The sequence below is a fragment of the Syngnathus floridae genome, chromosome 19 (genome assembly GCF_059516105.1).
Source record: "Syngnathus floridae isolate MCC-2025c chromosome 19, RoL_Sflo_1.0, whole genome shotgun sequence".
Classification (NCBI taxonomy): domain Eukaryota; kingdom Metazoa; phylum Chordata; class Actinopteri; order Syngnathiformes; family Syngnathidae; genus Syngnathus; species Syngnathus floridae.
This window is the reverse complement of record NC_142431.1, coordinates 6176588-6190767: the sequence shown is the minus strand read 5'-3', so window position 1 is coordinate 6190767 and position 14180 is coordinate 6176588. Positions and strand designations below refer to the sequence as shown.

At 45.6% G+C, this 14180-nt stretch overlaps 4 protein-coding genes across 7 annotated transcripts in view; 2 read left to right on the top strand and 2 right to left on the bottom strand.

Moving 5' to 3' along the window:
* Positions 1–1223: 1223 nt before the first annotated feature.
* chgb (chromogranin B) lies at positions 1224–5318 on the top strand. Its single transcript, XM_088362293.1, has 7 exons — positions 1224–1354; positions 1484–1530; positions 1788–1878; positions 1949–4070; positions 4135–4231; positions 4300–4401; positions 5025–5318. Exons 1-7 carry the CDS (start codon positions 1306–1308, stop codon positions 5100–5102), a joined length of 2586 nt encoding a protein of 861 aa, XP_088218419.1. The 5' UTR covers positions 1224–1305; the 3' UTR covers positions 5103–5318.
* A 231-nt stretch (positions 5319–5549) lies between these two features.
* On the bottom strand, positions 5550–9157 carry trmt6 (tRNA methyltransferase 6 non-catalytic subunit). Its single transcript, XM_088362294.1, has 12 exons — positions 8866–9157; positions 8595–8728; positions 8401–8510; positions 8098–8189; positions 7939–8022; positions 7736–7860; positions 7264–7434; positions 7009–7151; positions 6859–6944; positions 6474–6576; positions 6064–6150; positions 5550–5970 (listed from the first exon to the last, which is right to left on the bottom strand). Exons 1-12 carry the CDS (start codon positions 8970–8972, stop codon positions 5824–5826), a joined length of 1389 nt encoding a protein of 462 aa, XP_088218420.1. The 5' UTR covers positions 8973–9157; the 3' UTR covers positions 5550–5823.
* Positions 9158–9445: 288 nt separating this feature from the next.
* fermt1 (FERM domain containing kindlin 1) lies at positions 9446–14073 on the bottom strand. The gene is made up of 16 exons (XM_088362401.1): positions 13956–14073; positions 13061–13215; positions 12658–12755; positions 12408–12543; positions 12179–12316; positions 11927–12110; positions 11747–11849; positions 11557–11664; positions 11353–11484; positions 11143–11192; positions 10883–11007; positions 10707–10813; positions 10409–10633; positions 10210–10334; positions 9999–10140; positions 9446–9917 (listed from the first exon to the last, which is right to left on the bottom strand). Exons 2-16 carry the CDS (start codon positions 13209–13211, stop codon positions 9744–9746), a joined length of 1998 nt encoding a protein of 665 aa, XP_088218527.1. The 5' UTR covers positions 13212–13215; positions 13956–14073; the 3' UTR covers positions 9446–9743.
* The window catches only part of plcb1l (phospholipase C beta 1-like), a 72721-nt gene continuing 72609 nt past the window's right edge, over positions 14069–14180 (top strand). For 3 of the 4 annotated variants that reach the window (XR_015854449.1, XM_088362393.1, XM_088362388.1), the window contains exon 1: positions 14069–14143. The gene's annotated coding sequence lies outside the window, so the exon portion shown is untranslated. The remainder of the gene's footprint in view (positions 14144–14180) is intronic. The other variant, XM_088362390.1, reaches the window with a different exon arrangement.

Below are 14180 nucleotides of genomic sequence, written 5' to 3'. Positions count from 1 at the left end.
ACGCTCACGGCACAAAGCGTAAATTTTTAACAGCAACAAAAAAAAAACCCAAAACATCCTGCATCAGCCTGCTCTTGTAAATCCTCATTACAAAGTACATTGTGTTTTATCTGTTGTAGTTTAGTACATTGGACTGCAAAGTGTGATTTAGTGTTGTGCTTCTAACTGCACTTTTTTTTTTCTTTTCTTTAATATAAAAAAAGGCCACAGAGCATCATCGCAGGGCGTCACATATGAGTGCACACTGTTGATGAGAGTGTGGCGGGCGTGGATGATTGAATGCCGCTGGCCGCGGCCCCCTTTCTTTATCCCCCTCCTCTCCCTTCCACTCAAAGACATCCTGCTACTCGCATGCATGATTCTCCTAACAAACATGGACGTCGGCTGACCCGAGGGAAGGGGGGGGACGAGATTGAATCCGAGTCCGATCTACACGTAAAAGGTCATTTTGTGTAAAATGTGTTTAAGGGGGAATCTTGGGAGGTCACAAGGTTTGTATTTTGGCAACAATAAGGTCAAAATAAATACAGTGCACTCTGGCTATTCAGCTGTCAATCAAAATGGACTCAACTTGTATTTTTCATTTTCATGTTTGAGCTGCTCAAAGCCCCAACAACGAGGCGCTCCAAAGCAACTGTGCTAATGTAAAACCTCTGTCCACACGCTGGATAAATAATAGATTAATCTTTAAAATGTAAACATATTTATATATTAGTTTTAATAATTGTTCTTACTTTATGTAAATTGAACTTTAAATATTTAATTCAACCCTTATGTATTGTTTTGCCACTGTGTTTGAAAGTAAAGGTGTCCTTAAAGATGCATAAAAACACTTTAAAATAAATGTAGTACCGCATGGTTAACAACGCATGCAACAATTCCAGTTTCTTATAGGAACAGAACTAAAAATGGGGGTTGTGACAATGAAATTTGCAGGGTGTGTGATTGCCTTTGGGCTCCTCGCTCCATTAAGCCCCCTCCTGCGGACAACCACCATGTTCCTCTCAATAATGTTTAAACCATCACCTGTGTGATGGCTAATTTCATCTACGGGAGAGGAGGAAAAAAAAAAAAAAAGTTGTTGCCGCTTCCCCTGCAGGTCTAATGAGTCATGACACGAACGTCCCCTCCCACGCTCCTTCCCGCTCTCTCTCTTTCTCTCTCTCTCTCTCTCTCTCTCTCCCTCTCTCTCTCTCTCTCTCCTTCCTCCTCCACTCGGAGCGCCTTTATATTTGGAGGTCCTGCTCCCTTTCCAGCACGAGCATCTCTCCCGCTGCATCGGGAGGGACAACGCACTCCAACAAAATGACACCGACTCCTCTTTTTCTGCTGCTTGGGTTCGCTTTCCTTATAGGTGAGTTCAGCACCACGGACAGCGACTTTACCACTTTTTACTACGACTGGAGTTTGTTGGTTTGTTTTTTGCTTTTCTTGCGTTTTTTTTTTTTTAAATAAAAGACCGGTATGTTTGTCTTCTGTTTAGGGAATCGAGCACTTCCAGTGGGCAAGGATGGCCAAAGAGAAGATGTGGTAAGTCTTTAGACTATTTTCGAGACTTGCGTGCAATCGCCAATGAAAGCAGGGGGGGGTGGGGGGGGGGTTGTCACGTGATCGGAACCATGCCATGCACATAATTATTAATATGGAACTGTCACTGTATTCAATTGTCCGTATAGGAAGTCATAGGCTATATTTGTTAGCAATGTATAGAAAATATGTCTGATGAATAATGCAGGAGCAGGTCATTTTGTGATTATAAATCAACACATACCTTGAATATTAATTAGGTGACAAGATGTTTGGTGGAGGTTCTGTCCAAAGCGCTCTCCCAACCGGACACCCAACTGGATCAAGAGTGCAAGGAGATTCTCCAAGCAGGTTTGTGCAACGTTCTAGGTAGGGCAGAAGCAAAATGGCTGCCATATTGACCCATTCTGTCCTGTTGAAGGAATTGAACGTGCTCCGTCGGATAAGAAGAGCAATGAAGAGCAGGATAAAGATCACGTAGAGGAGCCCGAGGTCAAGGATTCAGAAGACATCCAAGAATTTCTGAGGTCTGTGGAGCCCAATCAGGTGACACCAGAGGGCGGGCACAATCAGGAATCCTGGAGTTTGGAGAAAAGGCACCAGGAAGATGGTGGCGAGGTAGAGGAGGAACGGGAGAAGAGAAGCAGTTGGAGGCCAGGACGGTTCCACCAGAAGCCCAAACGCGACAAGGAGCCTTTGGGAGAAGATGAGGAGGAGGACTACGAACGCAGTCAGGAGTCGTGGGGGCTTGACAATGAAAGGGACAAGAGGAAATGGAGGCCTAGGGGATACCAAAGAAGACATAAGAGGGATGAAGAACTGTCAGAGGAACCCAGAGAGGAACCAGATGAGGAACGCAGTCAGGAATCCTGGGGGCTCGACGGTGAAAGGGACAAGAGGAAATGGAGGCCTCGGGGATACCAAAGAAGACATAAGAGGGATGAAGAACTTTCAGAGGAACCCAGAGAAGAACCAGATGAGGAACGCAGTCAGGAATCCTGGGGGCTCGACGGTGAAAGGGACAAGAGGAAATGGAGGCCTCGGGGATACCAAAGAAGACATAAGAGGGATGAAGAACTGTCAGAGGAACCCAGAGAGGAACCAGATGAGGAACGCAGTCAGGAATCCTGGGGGCTCGACGGTGAAAGGGATAAGAGGAAATGGAGGCCTAGGGGATACCAAAGAAGACATAAGAGGGATGAAGAACTTTCAGAGGAACCCAGAGAGGAACCAGATGAGGAACGCAGTCAGGAATCCTGGGGGCTCGACGGTGAAAGGGACAAGAGGAAATGGAGGCCTGGGAGATATCACCAAAGAAGACATAAGAGGGATGAAGAACTGTCAGAGGAACCCAGAGAGGAACCAGATGAGGAACGCAGTCAGGAATCCTGGGGGCTCGACGACGAGAGGGACAAGAGGAAATGGAGGCCTAGAGGATACCAAAGAAGACATAAGAGGGATGAAGAACTGTCAGAGGAACCCAGAGAGGAACCAGATGAGGAACGCAGTCAGGAATCCTGGGGGCTCGACGGTGAAAGGGACAAGAGGAAATGGAGGCCTGGGAGATATCACCAAAGAAGACATAAGAGGGATGAAGAACTGTCAGAGGAACCCAGAGAGGAACCAGATGAGGAACGCAGTCAGGAATCCTGGGGGCTCGACGACGAGAGGGACAAGAGGAAATGGAGGCCTAGAGGATACCAAAGAAGACATAAGAGGGATGAAGAACTGTCAGAGGAACCCAGAGAGGAACCAGATGAGGAACGCAGTCAGGAATCCTGGGGGCTCGACGGTGAAAGGGACAAGAGGAAATGGAGGCCTGGGAGATATCACCAAAGAAGACACAAACGTGATGAGGAACTGTCAGAGGAACCTAGAGAGGAAGCAGATGATGAACGCAGCCAAGAGTCGTGGGGGCTCGACGACGAGCGGGACAAGAGGGAATGGAGGGCCGGGAGATACCATCAGAGGAGACACAAGAAGGACGAAGAATTCTCAGAGGATCCGGATGAGGAACGCAGTCAGGAATCCTGGGATTTTGATACTGACCGATACAAGAGGGACTGGAGACCTGGGAGATACCACCAGAGGAGACACAGGCGGGATGAAGAGCTGTCAGAGGATCCAGATGAGGAACGTAGCCAGGAATACTGGGATTTTGACACCGATAGATACAAGAGGAACTGGAGACCTGGGAGATACCACCAAAGAAGACACAAGCGGGATGAGGAACTCCCAGAGGAAGCCCGAGAGGAGCCCGATGAGGAACGTAGCCAGGAATCCTGGGACTTGGGCAAAGAGAAGAAGGCCTGGAGGCCTTGGAGATACTACCAGAAGAAGCCTAAGCGTGATGAAGAACTCTCCGAGGAAAAGAGAGAGGAATCAGATGGAGAACGCAGTCAAGAGTACTGGAGCTTTGACAAGAGACATGACGAAGATGACCCAGCAAACAAATACCACAAGCATGGAGGGGAGGAGCTGTCTGACGATGAAGACCTGAGGGACGATTCTGACAATCCTGAGGACAAAAGTGAAGCTCTGAGGTATTTAAATCTTCTACAGCATCACAAGAGCGAATTCTCGGGTGTGACCTGGTTCTTTTTGAAGGTACTTGCCTGACAAAAGAAACCCGTGGATCTACAGAGGCTACTACCATCCCGCCTGGTTCAAAAGAAATCCAGAAGACCATGAAGCTCCAAACAAGGTAGACCAGTACAACTCAGATCCAATATAGAAGGTCGAGACTCGGTTCTGACTTTTGAACGTGCGCAGATGGAAGAGGCGGCCAAGCAGCTCGGTCTCAAACTCGACCAGCTCGCTAAACAGGAGGCGTCAGAGGGAGCCGTGCAAGCGAGGGCGCTCACACCACGTGAGGTTCGTTGAGCTACGATTACTCTCGATGACATCAGTGATGTTGTGTGGGTAAACTGTGTTCCATCTCGTGCTTGCTGACCCACGAAAGCAAATCCAGTCGCTCGTCCACAAACTCCCCGAGGGGGGGGGGGGCAAGGATAGCTCATTATGGAAATGTCCATTCCACGCAGACATGTTGGCCGCTTGCCGTTTGAGCGCACGTCAACAACTTGGCCCAGAACAAATGACAACACTAATGTTCCACAGCAGAACTTTGGCACTGTCTGCATCTTTTTTTAAATTTATTTTTTCTACAACTGCTGACAGACGAGCCGTAGCATCTTCTAGCGCCAAGATTGACGCACCGTAACGACCTCCCGGGGCCTTGGATGTCATCACGACTCTATTTAAAAGGCGAGCGGCGGGTGGCGGATCTAAACAAACATTAAAAACCAGAGGAAATGGCTCGTACAAACATATTCCTAACATAGTAGGCTTGACTTTTCTATTTCTATTCTTGACATTTTAACTCAAAGCTACTTTCACTGTGCGGCATAAAATTTGGTAGGCGTGTCCATAATGAGCAGAACCACAAAAAAATAAATGTATAGATGGTATGACTCTACTGTGTTTTTATTTTGCAGGAGAAAGCACTGGAAAACTTGGCGGCAATGGATGAGGAGATGAAGAAAATTTCCGCCAAGCTGCATGAGAAAAAATGAGCTACGCTTTCAATGTTTGTTTCGTCTGCCGAGTTAAAGTGCACCCCCAAAAATGTCAACCGTTGCTTAAAAAAAAAAGGCATCTTGTTGTATTTGTGCTATTTTGATGTGACATTGTGAACGTGTGCATGGGAATGTTTTTGGTGTAGAAATAATATTCACTGATGTCATTGTCTTTTCAAGTGCTTGTGTTCAATAAACGAGTTATTCTGGGAACCTTTGTAATCCTGCGCACGTTACAGCACAAACATTAATTATAGTTGATTATTGTGATATTATTAGACAAAAACACAATTTTACAGTTGTCTTTCAAGTGAAAATAAACTCTTCTAAAATATTTTTGGAGGGATGGAGCTTTAGGAAAAAAAACATATATTTTGTGTGTGCATATTTTTCAAGCCTAAACTATATGCTAATGTTTCTTAGTTGGGATCAATTGAAACAAAGTTATTCTGTGTCAGAATGATTTAATTCTGTCAAGGTTCAGTCATTTAACCGGGTCACAACAAAAAAAATAAAATTTTCAAGGTATATATATAAAAAAAAAAGAATTGCTGACCAAAATGCCAGTCAAGGAAACTAGTCTTCATCTGTTTTGAGGCCTTTCCTTGCATAACTGCCTAGATGGGATTGTGATGCATCCAAACGGACATTCCCGCCAGCCCTGTTGCTGATGTGCCCTGAAACAAAATTTGGGTTGAAAGGGGGGCGAGTAAGCCCTTCAGCTTTCTGTCAGTTTCTGCTTTTTTGGCGCCGGCTCCTCCGAGTTACTCCGACCCGACTGCTCTGTCTCCACGGTGATGCCTGAGAGCAGGTAACCGCCGCCGCCGCTCATCAGCAGCTTGGGATGCGTCCTATTGGGCAGCACCTGAGGGGGGAGGGGAGGGGGGGTTTACAAAAGTCAGAACGCATTAAAGCTACGACGAGGACCCGAAGGCAACACTTGGCGGCATTAGGTCACCTGATAATGTCGTAGCCAGGTGTCAGTAAGACGGAGGTTGACCGTACCGCCTCGCTCCCTCAGTTTGGTGAAGCACTCGATGAGCGCCTGCAGAGAAGACAAAGTCATTTTGACACGCAAGAATCACTAGCCCATTATTATACTTGGCTTACGAGTATTTGAACATAAAAATGTTTATCTCTGAGCTTCGGGCTCCACATTCTGCTCTGTTTTTAATGCCAGCCATTTAAAGTGTTGAATTGCTACGACACTCCGATTTAATTTCCTAACGGAATGTAGACGCATTTTCTTTTGTATTTTCCTTCTGCTGGAAGCTCATTTCTCCCACAGGAGCCTGGCAAGTTATAAAAGCTGCCTTAAATAATGACTCTCGATGGACTGAATCGTCATAAAACTCGCACTCAATTCACCTCCTTATACTGCGAGTAGACCACAAACGGCCTGGAGGGCGACAAAAACCTGATCAGGCACATCAGGACGGGACACGGGTGGAAGCGAGAGGCGATGACCAATCTGCAAAACAAGCCAAGCAAACAATGTATTACGCCGTCCAATACATTGGAATTGGAAATGCCGTCATTCAGCAGCCTAATGTGAGAAGCTTGTGATTTAGCCCCGACACAGTGTAGTGGTGTTTATGATATGGCCGCTGTAATGAAGAAGAGTCAATAAGTCAACACCCTTGCAACATTTCATCAATCATGAGGAGCCCGTGCCTCACCAATAACGGCGTATAGAGCTGAAATGCACACTTGTGAGGATCCATTTTAATCACCATTTAAAAGTGATACTAACCCATCTGCATTCATGCCTTTTAACTGGGCCACTGCCGCCGCGAGCTTCTTACGCATCTCCTCCTGTTTCACACTCTTGAGTTGGGCCTAGAACATTTAAAAGACCGTGATGAGCATCAACCTGTCAATCATAAGTGAATACGTGCCGTACCTTTGCATCCCTGCCGCTTTCGCGTTCGGCATCTGTGGGTTGTTCTTCGCCAGCGTTCGTGTCCATGTTTGCTGTGTCCTCCGGGGGCTTGCTCTGCTCCATCTTGGGCTCCTCTTCCATGGCCACGTTGGAATTAGATGCCTCTGAGAAGTCGTACAGAAGTGAGTTTTTTTTTTTTTAACGCTGCTCTCTTATTGGATCACATTTAACACTGTGCATGTGTTCTGAATGACATGTCTGGCGCATGCACTTTACCAGCACTGGGGTCCTTGAAGCTTGTGTCCAGCGTGCCTGCTAGAAAAGCATTGACGTCGCAGATGGGAAAGTCATGCAGCGTATCGTGGAAGTGAGAGGGGAAGCCAAAGTTTTCCACTCCCGCTCGGGCCGGCTCAACCCCCGAGTACATTTGGATCACGGATCCGTAGCCTGGATGCAATGAGCAGAAGAGGATCATTAAAAATGAAAATAAAAGCACGTACTGCACTATACCACCAGATGGCGACATTTTATTACAATATCATGTATTCCGTTGAAATAAAAAAATCTATATAATTAAATGATTTCACAGGCATAACAATTAAAAGCTTAAATTTACTTGTGCATCCATCCATCCATCCTTTGCCTTTTATACAACAGGATGGCGACTTATTATGTTTGTAGAAACGTGCCAGGAAATGTAAAGTTTGTGCCTCAGGGAAACACTGTGCTGGATGAAAAACAAACTCACCTCCCATTCTTTCCATGACAGCCCCCAGCACGAGGCCAGCACACGTTTCAAACACCAACACTTTGCTGCCGGCGTGGATGTTGGCCAAGGTCAGCATCTGCGCCAATGTGTCGTATCGCAAGTGACTGCATCACACGCACAAAACACACACATTACTCATACTGCTGTGTGTTTCTATTGGACTGAGACAAAAAGAAAAATACCAGATTTTTCCTGGCTCTCGTCCGTGGTACATGAGCGCCATGGTGCGGCAGGTCGGTTTGAGAATGCTTAGCTTGTTGTCGTACCTGCAAAAATACCAGATACCGCTTGAACACATGCAGTGTGTTTTATTATTTTTAAATGTCATGATTCCTGCTCACTTCTTCTTTTTCTTCTTGATGTACTTGTCCTGGGCATATTCCGTTTTATCCCTGAAGGTGGAGCTGTTGTCTATGAGCTGCTGGATGATTTCCTGCAATACAAACGATTACTGCAATTACCAAAATGGTTAAAGATACATCTTCAGATTTGTGAGGGGGAAATAGTTTGATATTTAAATTTTCAGGCAATATTACCCAGTCTTACCGTCTATGTGCTTTATTTGCACCATACAAAACCAATGAGGCTCAAAATAATGAGGATATGAAGCGTCATCATGCACATTATCGAGTTTCCATCATTACCTGACCCTTCAAGCCCTGCTCTTTGAGTGTCTCAATGTCGTCCCGTGTCAGCTTCTGCGACTTGCCGTCATCCACGATGTTCCGGTTGTCCGTGCCTGCTTGCTTTGCATCTGTCGGCGAAAGTGTAGTAGTGAAGTGACGTTACTGTTGTTTATGACACTACTTTTGTCCTTTCCCATTGAAAAACAACCAACCAGAAGCAGCACTTGGTGCATCTTGTGGTTTCACGGGCTGCAACTGTCCACCGGGTACAATTTCAAAAGTGGTGCTGTACAGATGTCCCACAGCGTTGTCCAGGAAGAGCCAATGCTTCTCAAATGTCACCTTCCTGTTGTCACACAATGGAGAAATCATGTTTCACAACTTGTGAAGTCAGATTGGCAGTCATCAAGCTAAAAACTAATAATCAAAACGTGATCCTGACATCCGAACAAAATAGCATGCACTAAACAATGTCATACTTACTTTTTCGATTGTATTTGCACAGCTTTGTAGATCTCCCCACGTTTTAGCATAACGTAATCGCCCTCGTTGATTTTATACTGGGAGTCGTCGTCTCCGCCATTCGCCATTATGGATCAAATAAAACGACAAACAGCTCAATATAAGGAACAGTCGGATAAACAAAAGTCCCAGTTATTCATGTGAGGAGCGTTAAACTCCTACAACCACGTGTTATCTTTCACTTTCCGTCTCAAGATGATCGGTCGGGAGCGGAATGAATTTCACTTCCGCGTTTTCATCATTGTCGGCAGTGATTGGCCGGACTTGCCTCAAGTCAGCCAATTGCGTGCGATAGCGATTGTAAGGCAGATATCGATTTCAGAATAATCGATTCTGTTTTTGTAAATAACTACTCGTATATTTCTCTGCCGTGTGGTCCATCTTTGTCGACATGACATGAATTTGACCTGAGTATTAGTTATATAATAAAAATTAAAACGTCAAACACCCCCAAACTAGTTCTTTGCAGTTTAAATTTACGTAGATAGATAAATAAACATAGTGGAGAGAGAATTGAGGACAAGGAAATCCCACAGGAGTAATAATGACATAAAAAAGGGATTTATTCTTACAAAAGTCAAGTCACAACAATTTCAGAACACAATTATTTACACATACACTAGGTCTTGGCTGGACTGCAAATCAAAAAGCTGAAAATGTTTACAAAAAGATAAATAATACCTGGACAAATCATAACGTTGTTGTTTTGTTGAGTTCTTTGATTGTAAAACAATAGGACTTTATCCCTAGCGGGGATTTACTGTGTTTTATCAATAAAAAGTAGCACTGTGCCCTATGTGTTGTTCCATGCCCCACCACTAAATGACAGTGTTGTCTTCTCATTCTTGGCCTCCGGTCAGTTTGTGGAACAATTCTTCATCTAGGGTCTCATTCTGGTCCTTGGATCGCGTCGAGAGGAAGATGTAGCCACCGATGAACTCGTGCACCACCTTGCAGTCACAGCTAAGGCAGCAGAACGCTATGGTCACGTTCTGGTCAAACTCGATGGTCACCTGCAATCACACAAAATACAGCAGCGATGACCAATCGTGGTGCCATGGCGCATATTGTGAAAGCCCATCGGGGATCCTCACTTGTCTTATCTCCCAGTTGACGTTCCATTGCTTCATGTTGGCAAACCTCCAGGTGGTGACGGGCAGGCAGGTGGACATGTCGAAACGGATCAGACGATTGTACGAGATGCCGAGGATCTCATCCTTCTTGCTACCCCTGAACCTGATACCACAAAGTGGACTTCTTGAATGATAGCCCATGAATGACATAACTTTTTTTTGCACACACTACCTGACGATATAGTAGTTGATGCCAAACTCCGGGAGAGACTGCCAGGCTTGGATGAACCGCATCTTGGCATCCATGAGGGACAGGCGCGCGATGTTCTGATGGGCCTCCAGGATACGTGCTGTGAGCTTGACACAAGAACAATCATTGGTAACCAGTGATTGGTGCCAAGTCAAGCTAAATATCTTCTAAATTTGACAACCTGCTTCGTCTTGTGCTTCTTAGCGTAGTGTGGCGACACGAAACACTCTGCGTTCATCTCCATGGCATCTAGATCGGGGGCTGCCTGGCCAGGAGGGGGCGCTAAGCTCTTCATCTGCAGGAAGGACTGAATGCTGCGCACCTCCGATTTATACGAGCTGTACGCCATGGTCTTGCCCTTGGAGGCCAGGATGCACGCCGCCTTCCACTTTGCGTATTGCGTCTCCTGCGCCAACACAACTAATATGACAATTACGCCGATACCATGTCGAGTTGACATACGCGGTATGGGAACTTACGTTGTCACATCGGATGTACACCTCGTTCATCCCATCCGCCACTGGTAAAAGGAGCTTGATGCCGAACTTCTTTTCCGTGACGTTGACGTCGGGGACGATCTCACAGCCTAAGGATTATACAGTGACGTTCGCTGTGTCATATTTGAATGCCACAAATTTTTAAAGACACACAGTACCTCGTAAGTGAAACTGCTCTATGGGTTCCCCAACGGCGGCCTCCTTGTTCTTGTAGTAGGAGATGGTGGTGTCCTTGAATACAAACCAGTACTCTTTGTAAGGCCGCAGTGTCAGCCTTTTTGGTCTAAATGAGGAGAAAGTTATTATACTTTTAAATTGGTTAGATAATTTTTGCACTTGTACAATTAGGAATAAATTCAATCTTATGACACTGAGAACAGAGTAAAGACAATAGAAGTGTATCCAGCTGGGTTTATACCTGAAAAGGCGGAGGTGATCAGCCAGTTCTGGAATGTCTGTAATGTCTTCCTGAAGGTCGGAACAAATAAGTGTCAATTATCTTATATCCTGGCCGAGTTGGGACCTGCAATCGTTGTGTTTCACGGAGGCCCACCGGTAACCCCCCCCAGCTGTTTTGTACTGCACAAGCCCCAAAAGATGAAAAATGACAGTTATGAAATCCATTTACCAGAATTCTGTCTGAGACGCCACCTTCCAGCGTCACCTCCAAATTGGAGAGGGCGGCTTCCACTTCATCAATTTCCTGCTCATTGGTGTGGTCGATTGGCTCAGTGGACATGGTCAATTTACAGATGTGATACTGCAAAGACAAGTCGAAAACTGAACTCATTGCTATTATTCTCTTTTTGTGCGATGATGTCATCATATTCACCTGCAGCGACGCAAACATGAGCATCTCCTCCTCGGTGCAGTCGATCTCCTCCAGCAGGATGGACCAGCGAGCCTGCTCGTACAGCTGCGTTATCCTCACGGCGTCATACTGAAATGTGACAAGACAAACTTGAGGCTCTCTGGATTATTTTCCTCCCAAACTCGATAGTACTGCATTTCATTTGACCTACTTTGGGATTGAGGTCAAAGAAAACGTTGTACTTAAAGCGCAGCAGCAGCTTGTCGTTTTCTTGAACGTCCTGCTCCATGAGGGAGCGGGAAGAGTCCAACCATCTGTCAATTACATGTCAAGTCGGTAAAAATGAATAGTGCCAATGGAAGGACCAGGAACACACAATGAGGTCTTCTACCCGGCATTTCTGATGGCTTTGTCCTCCAGGGATAGCGGCTGGTAGAGCTTGGCCAGCTCGGCAGGCGGCAGGTTGGGCTGGGAGTCGGCAAGGGGGTTCTCTCCGAACCATAGGCTGGTGGCCGACACCGGCATCCCGTTCTCCGGGTCGTAGGTGGCCGTCATGGTCTTGCTGTACATGGGACCTTGTTTGGGTGGAATGTCATTATTCCGATTAGGGCGGTAGGGCTTGGTAAGTGTGTGTTATCAGTACCTGAGCCTCCCGGCCCGCCGCTGACTAAATCAATGTCCCAGATGTCCTCTAATGGGGAGTTTTTGCCTCTTTTTTTCTTTTTCTTGGAGGGCTCATCGTGAGGCTGGAGCAGGGACAGTTCTTCCGGCCGCCTGATGTCTGAAATAAATCAGTAAAATAAATGAAAAAAAAAAAAATTAAGACAAATCAAGTCAAATTTCAGGTAAAAGGGTAGGGAGGTCACACTCACTGAGGATTTGACAGATCTCTGCCACTGCCTTGAAGACCACGCAGGAGAAGCCAACGGTCATTTGAATGGTTTTCATGTTAGGGAGCTGCAATAGCATACTTTTGTGTTGCGGGGTGTACCGCAGGTCTGCATCAGCCTGAAAACAAAAAAATAGAAATTGACCCATCTTTCATTTGTGCATCCTTTGAAACGAAAGGCAAGCGGAGTTCAACATTACAGGACTTCCAATGTCCCCCCCCATTTGTCCTACCTGAATCCCATACTTGTCCAAGGTCCAGTGGGTCCTGAGCAGCCAGCATTTCCTCTGCTCCCACCACAGGCCGTGATCCGACCAGTCTTGGGGAGCCTCTGCAAATCAAAACATCATCACACATGTAATATTTAAAGAACTTGTAAAGTCAGTCCAGAGAAATGTTAGTATCTAACGCTTCAAAGTCCTCCCTATGAGCTCCTCTGTGTTGACGAGGCCGAGTATGATCAGATCAGATGACTGCTGAACTTTGTGCCTTAGGGCAACATGAGCCATTGTGGTTAAAAACAATGGCACTTGAGTGTGGAGCACTGCAGGCCAAACAAAGGTGCAGCCTGGCAAACAATACTATAGATTTTAAGAGCAGATGGCGTTCAACTGATAAGGCATTTCTGACACTTACTGATCTTCTCCACCAGCATCAGCATGAGGCCTCCAATGTGCAGGTCGCCTTTCACACGCAGTTTGAAGCGCATGGACTCGTCGCTTTCTCTTTGGTCCACGTGCACCTGCAGTTCCCATGATGTCTCGCCGTACTCGGCCGCCGTGATCATAGCTCTTTATAAACAACAAAAATATAATAAATATAATGGAATGTGTGTGTAACAACAACTACACAACTACACTACCAAAGGCATGATAATTATTAATGCACAAATAAACACTTAGATTACCCTTGCAATATTATAATTTGTTTCAATCACTGTAGTTGCATGTCAGTTAAACCTGATATTTATTAATATCATGAATATAATGATGAAAGGCTTGGTGGTGGTGGGGGAGCTGAAGAGGGGGGACAAGAAGAGGAGGTGGATCAGGGAGGGTTCTGCTGTGGAATGTGTGACGAGCAGGGACATGAATTTGTAGCAATGGGCACCAATCTGCTGCTTGGAAGTCAGAAAAATGCTAAAAATTCCATCACACTCTTGCAATAGTCTAATATAATAATTGTGGAGCACAGAAGGAATATAATAGGCTTTATTATTGAAATTCCTCATACTGTGGTGAACTTGTATTAGTGTCAATTTGATATTTTTGAGCTTTGATTTAGACTACATGGACCGCTCAATACTCCCAGGTAACTCAAGGAAAAGAATAATCAAAACCATTATGTCGCTGAAAATAAATTTATATTGCATTTTAGTGTTATTGTTCAAGTTGTTGTGAAAAAAAAGTAAATTAATCATTAACTTCCTTTTGAACGTATTCACAGAGGACAAACAACGAGTTCCGCACACTATAATCACAGTTACCTCTTAAAATTCTTCTTTAAAACAGACTTCAGAAAGTTTTCTTACCTTGATTTTGGAATTTGTGGCACTCCCGTCGGAGTTCTCGTGAGAAGTGGTGGAAGGTCGCTTGTGAGAACGAGAGCTGAGCTCGTTTCATAGAGATCCCGCCCCTCCTTGCAGGTGAAGATGAATGACGTACCCGGAAGTCGTTGTCCGTCTCCACTTTGATCAGCCGCCGGAGGAAGAAAAGTGAGGCATGTGTTCACAATCGCTGTATTTTTTATTTAAAAC

Excerpts from the sequence above, each read along its gene's own strand:
- chgb (XM_088362293.1), top strand. The coding sequence starts at position 1,306 with ATGACACCGACTCCTCTTTTTCTGCTGCTTGGGTTCGCTTTCCTTATA. Across the intron at positions 1,531-1,787 it reads ATGGCCAAAGAGAAGATGTG|GTGACAAGATGTTTGGTGGA; the intron begins GTAAGTCTTTAG and ends AATATTAATTAG. Across the intron at positions 4,232-4,299 it reads ACCATGAAGCTCCAAACAAG|ATGGAAGAGGCGGCCAAGCA; the intron begins GTAGACCAGTAC and ends GAACGTGCGCAG.
- fermt1 (XM_088362401.1), bottom strand. The coding sequence starts at position 13,211 with ATGATCACGGCGGCCGAGTACGGCGAGACATCATGGGAACTGCAGGTG. Across the intron at positions 11,008-11,142 it reads GATCACCTCCGCCTTTTCAG|ACCAAAAAGGCTGACACTGC; the intron begins GTATAAACCCAG and ends CTCCTCATTTAG. Across the intron at positions 10,814-10,882 it reads AGAGCAGTTTCACTTACGAG|GCTGTGAGATCGTCCCCGAC; the intron begins GTACTGTGTGTC and ends TATAATCCTTAG.
- trmt6 (XM_088362294.1), bottom strand. The coding sequence starts at position 8,972 with ATGGCGAATGGCGGAGACGACGACTCCCAGTATAAAATCAACGAGGGC. Across the intron at positions 8,023-8,097 it reads ATCAAGAAGAAAAAGAAGAA|GTACGACAACAAGCTAAGCA; the intron begins GTGAGCAGGAAT and ends GTATTTTTGCAG. Across the intron at positions 5,971-6,063 it reads CCTGGCTACGACATTATCAG|GTGCTGCCCAATAGGACGCA; the intron begins GTGACCTAATGC and ends CTCCCCCCTCAG.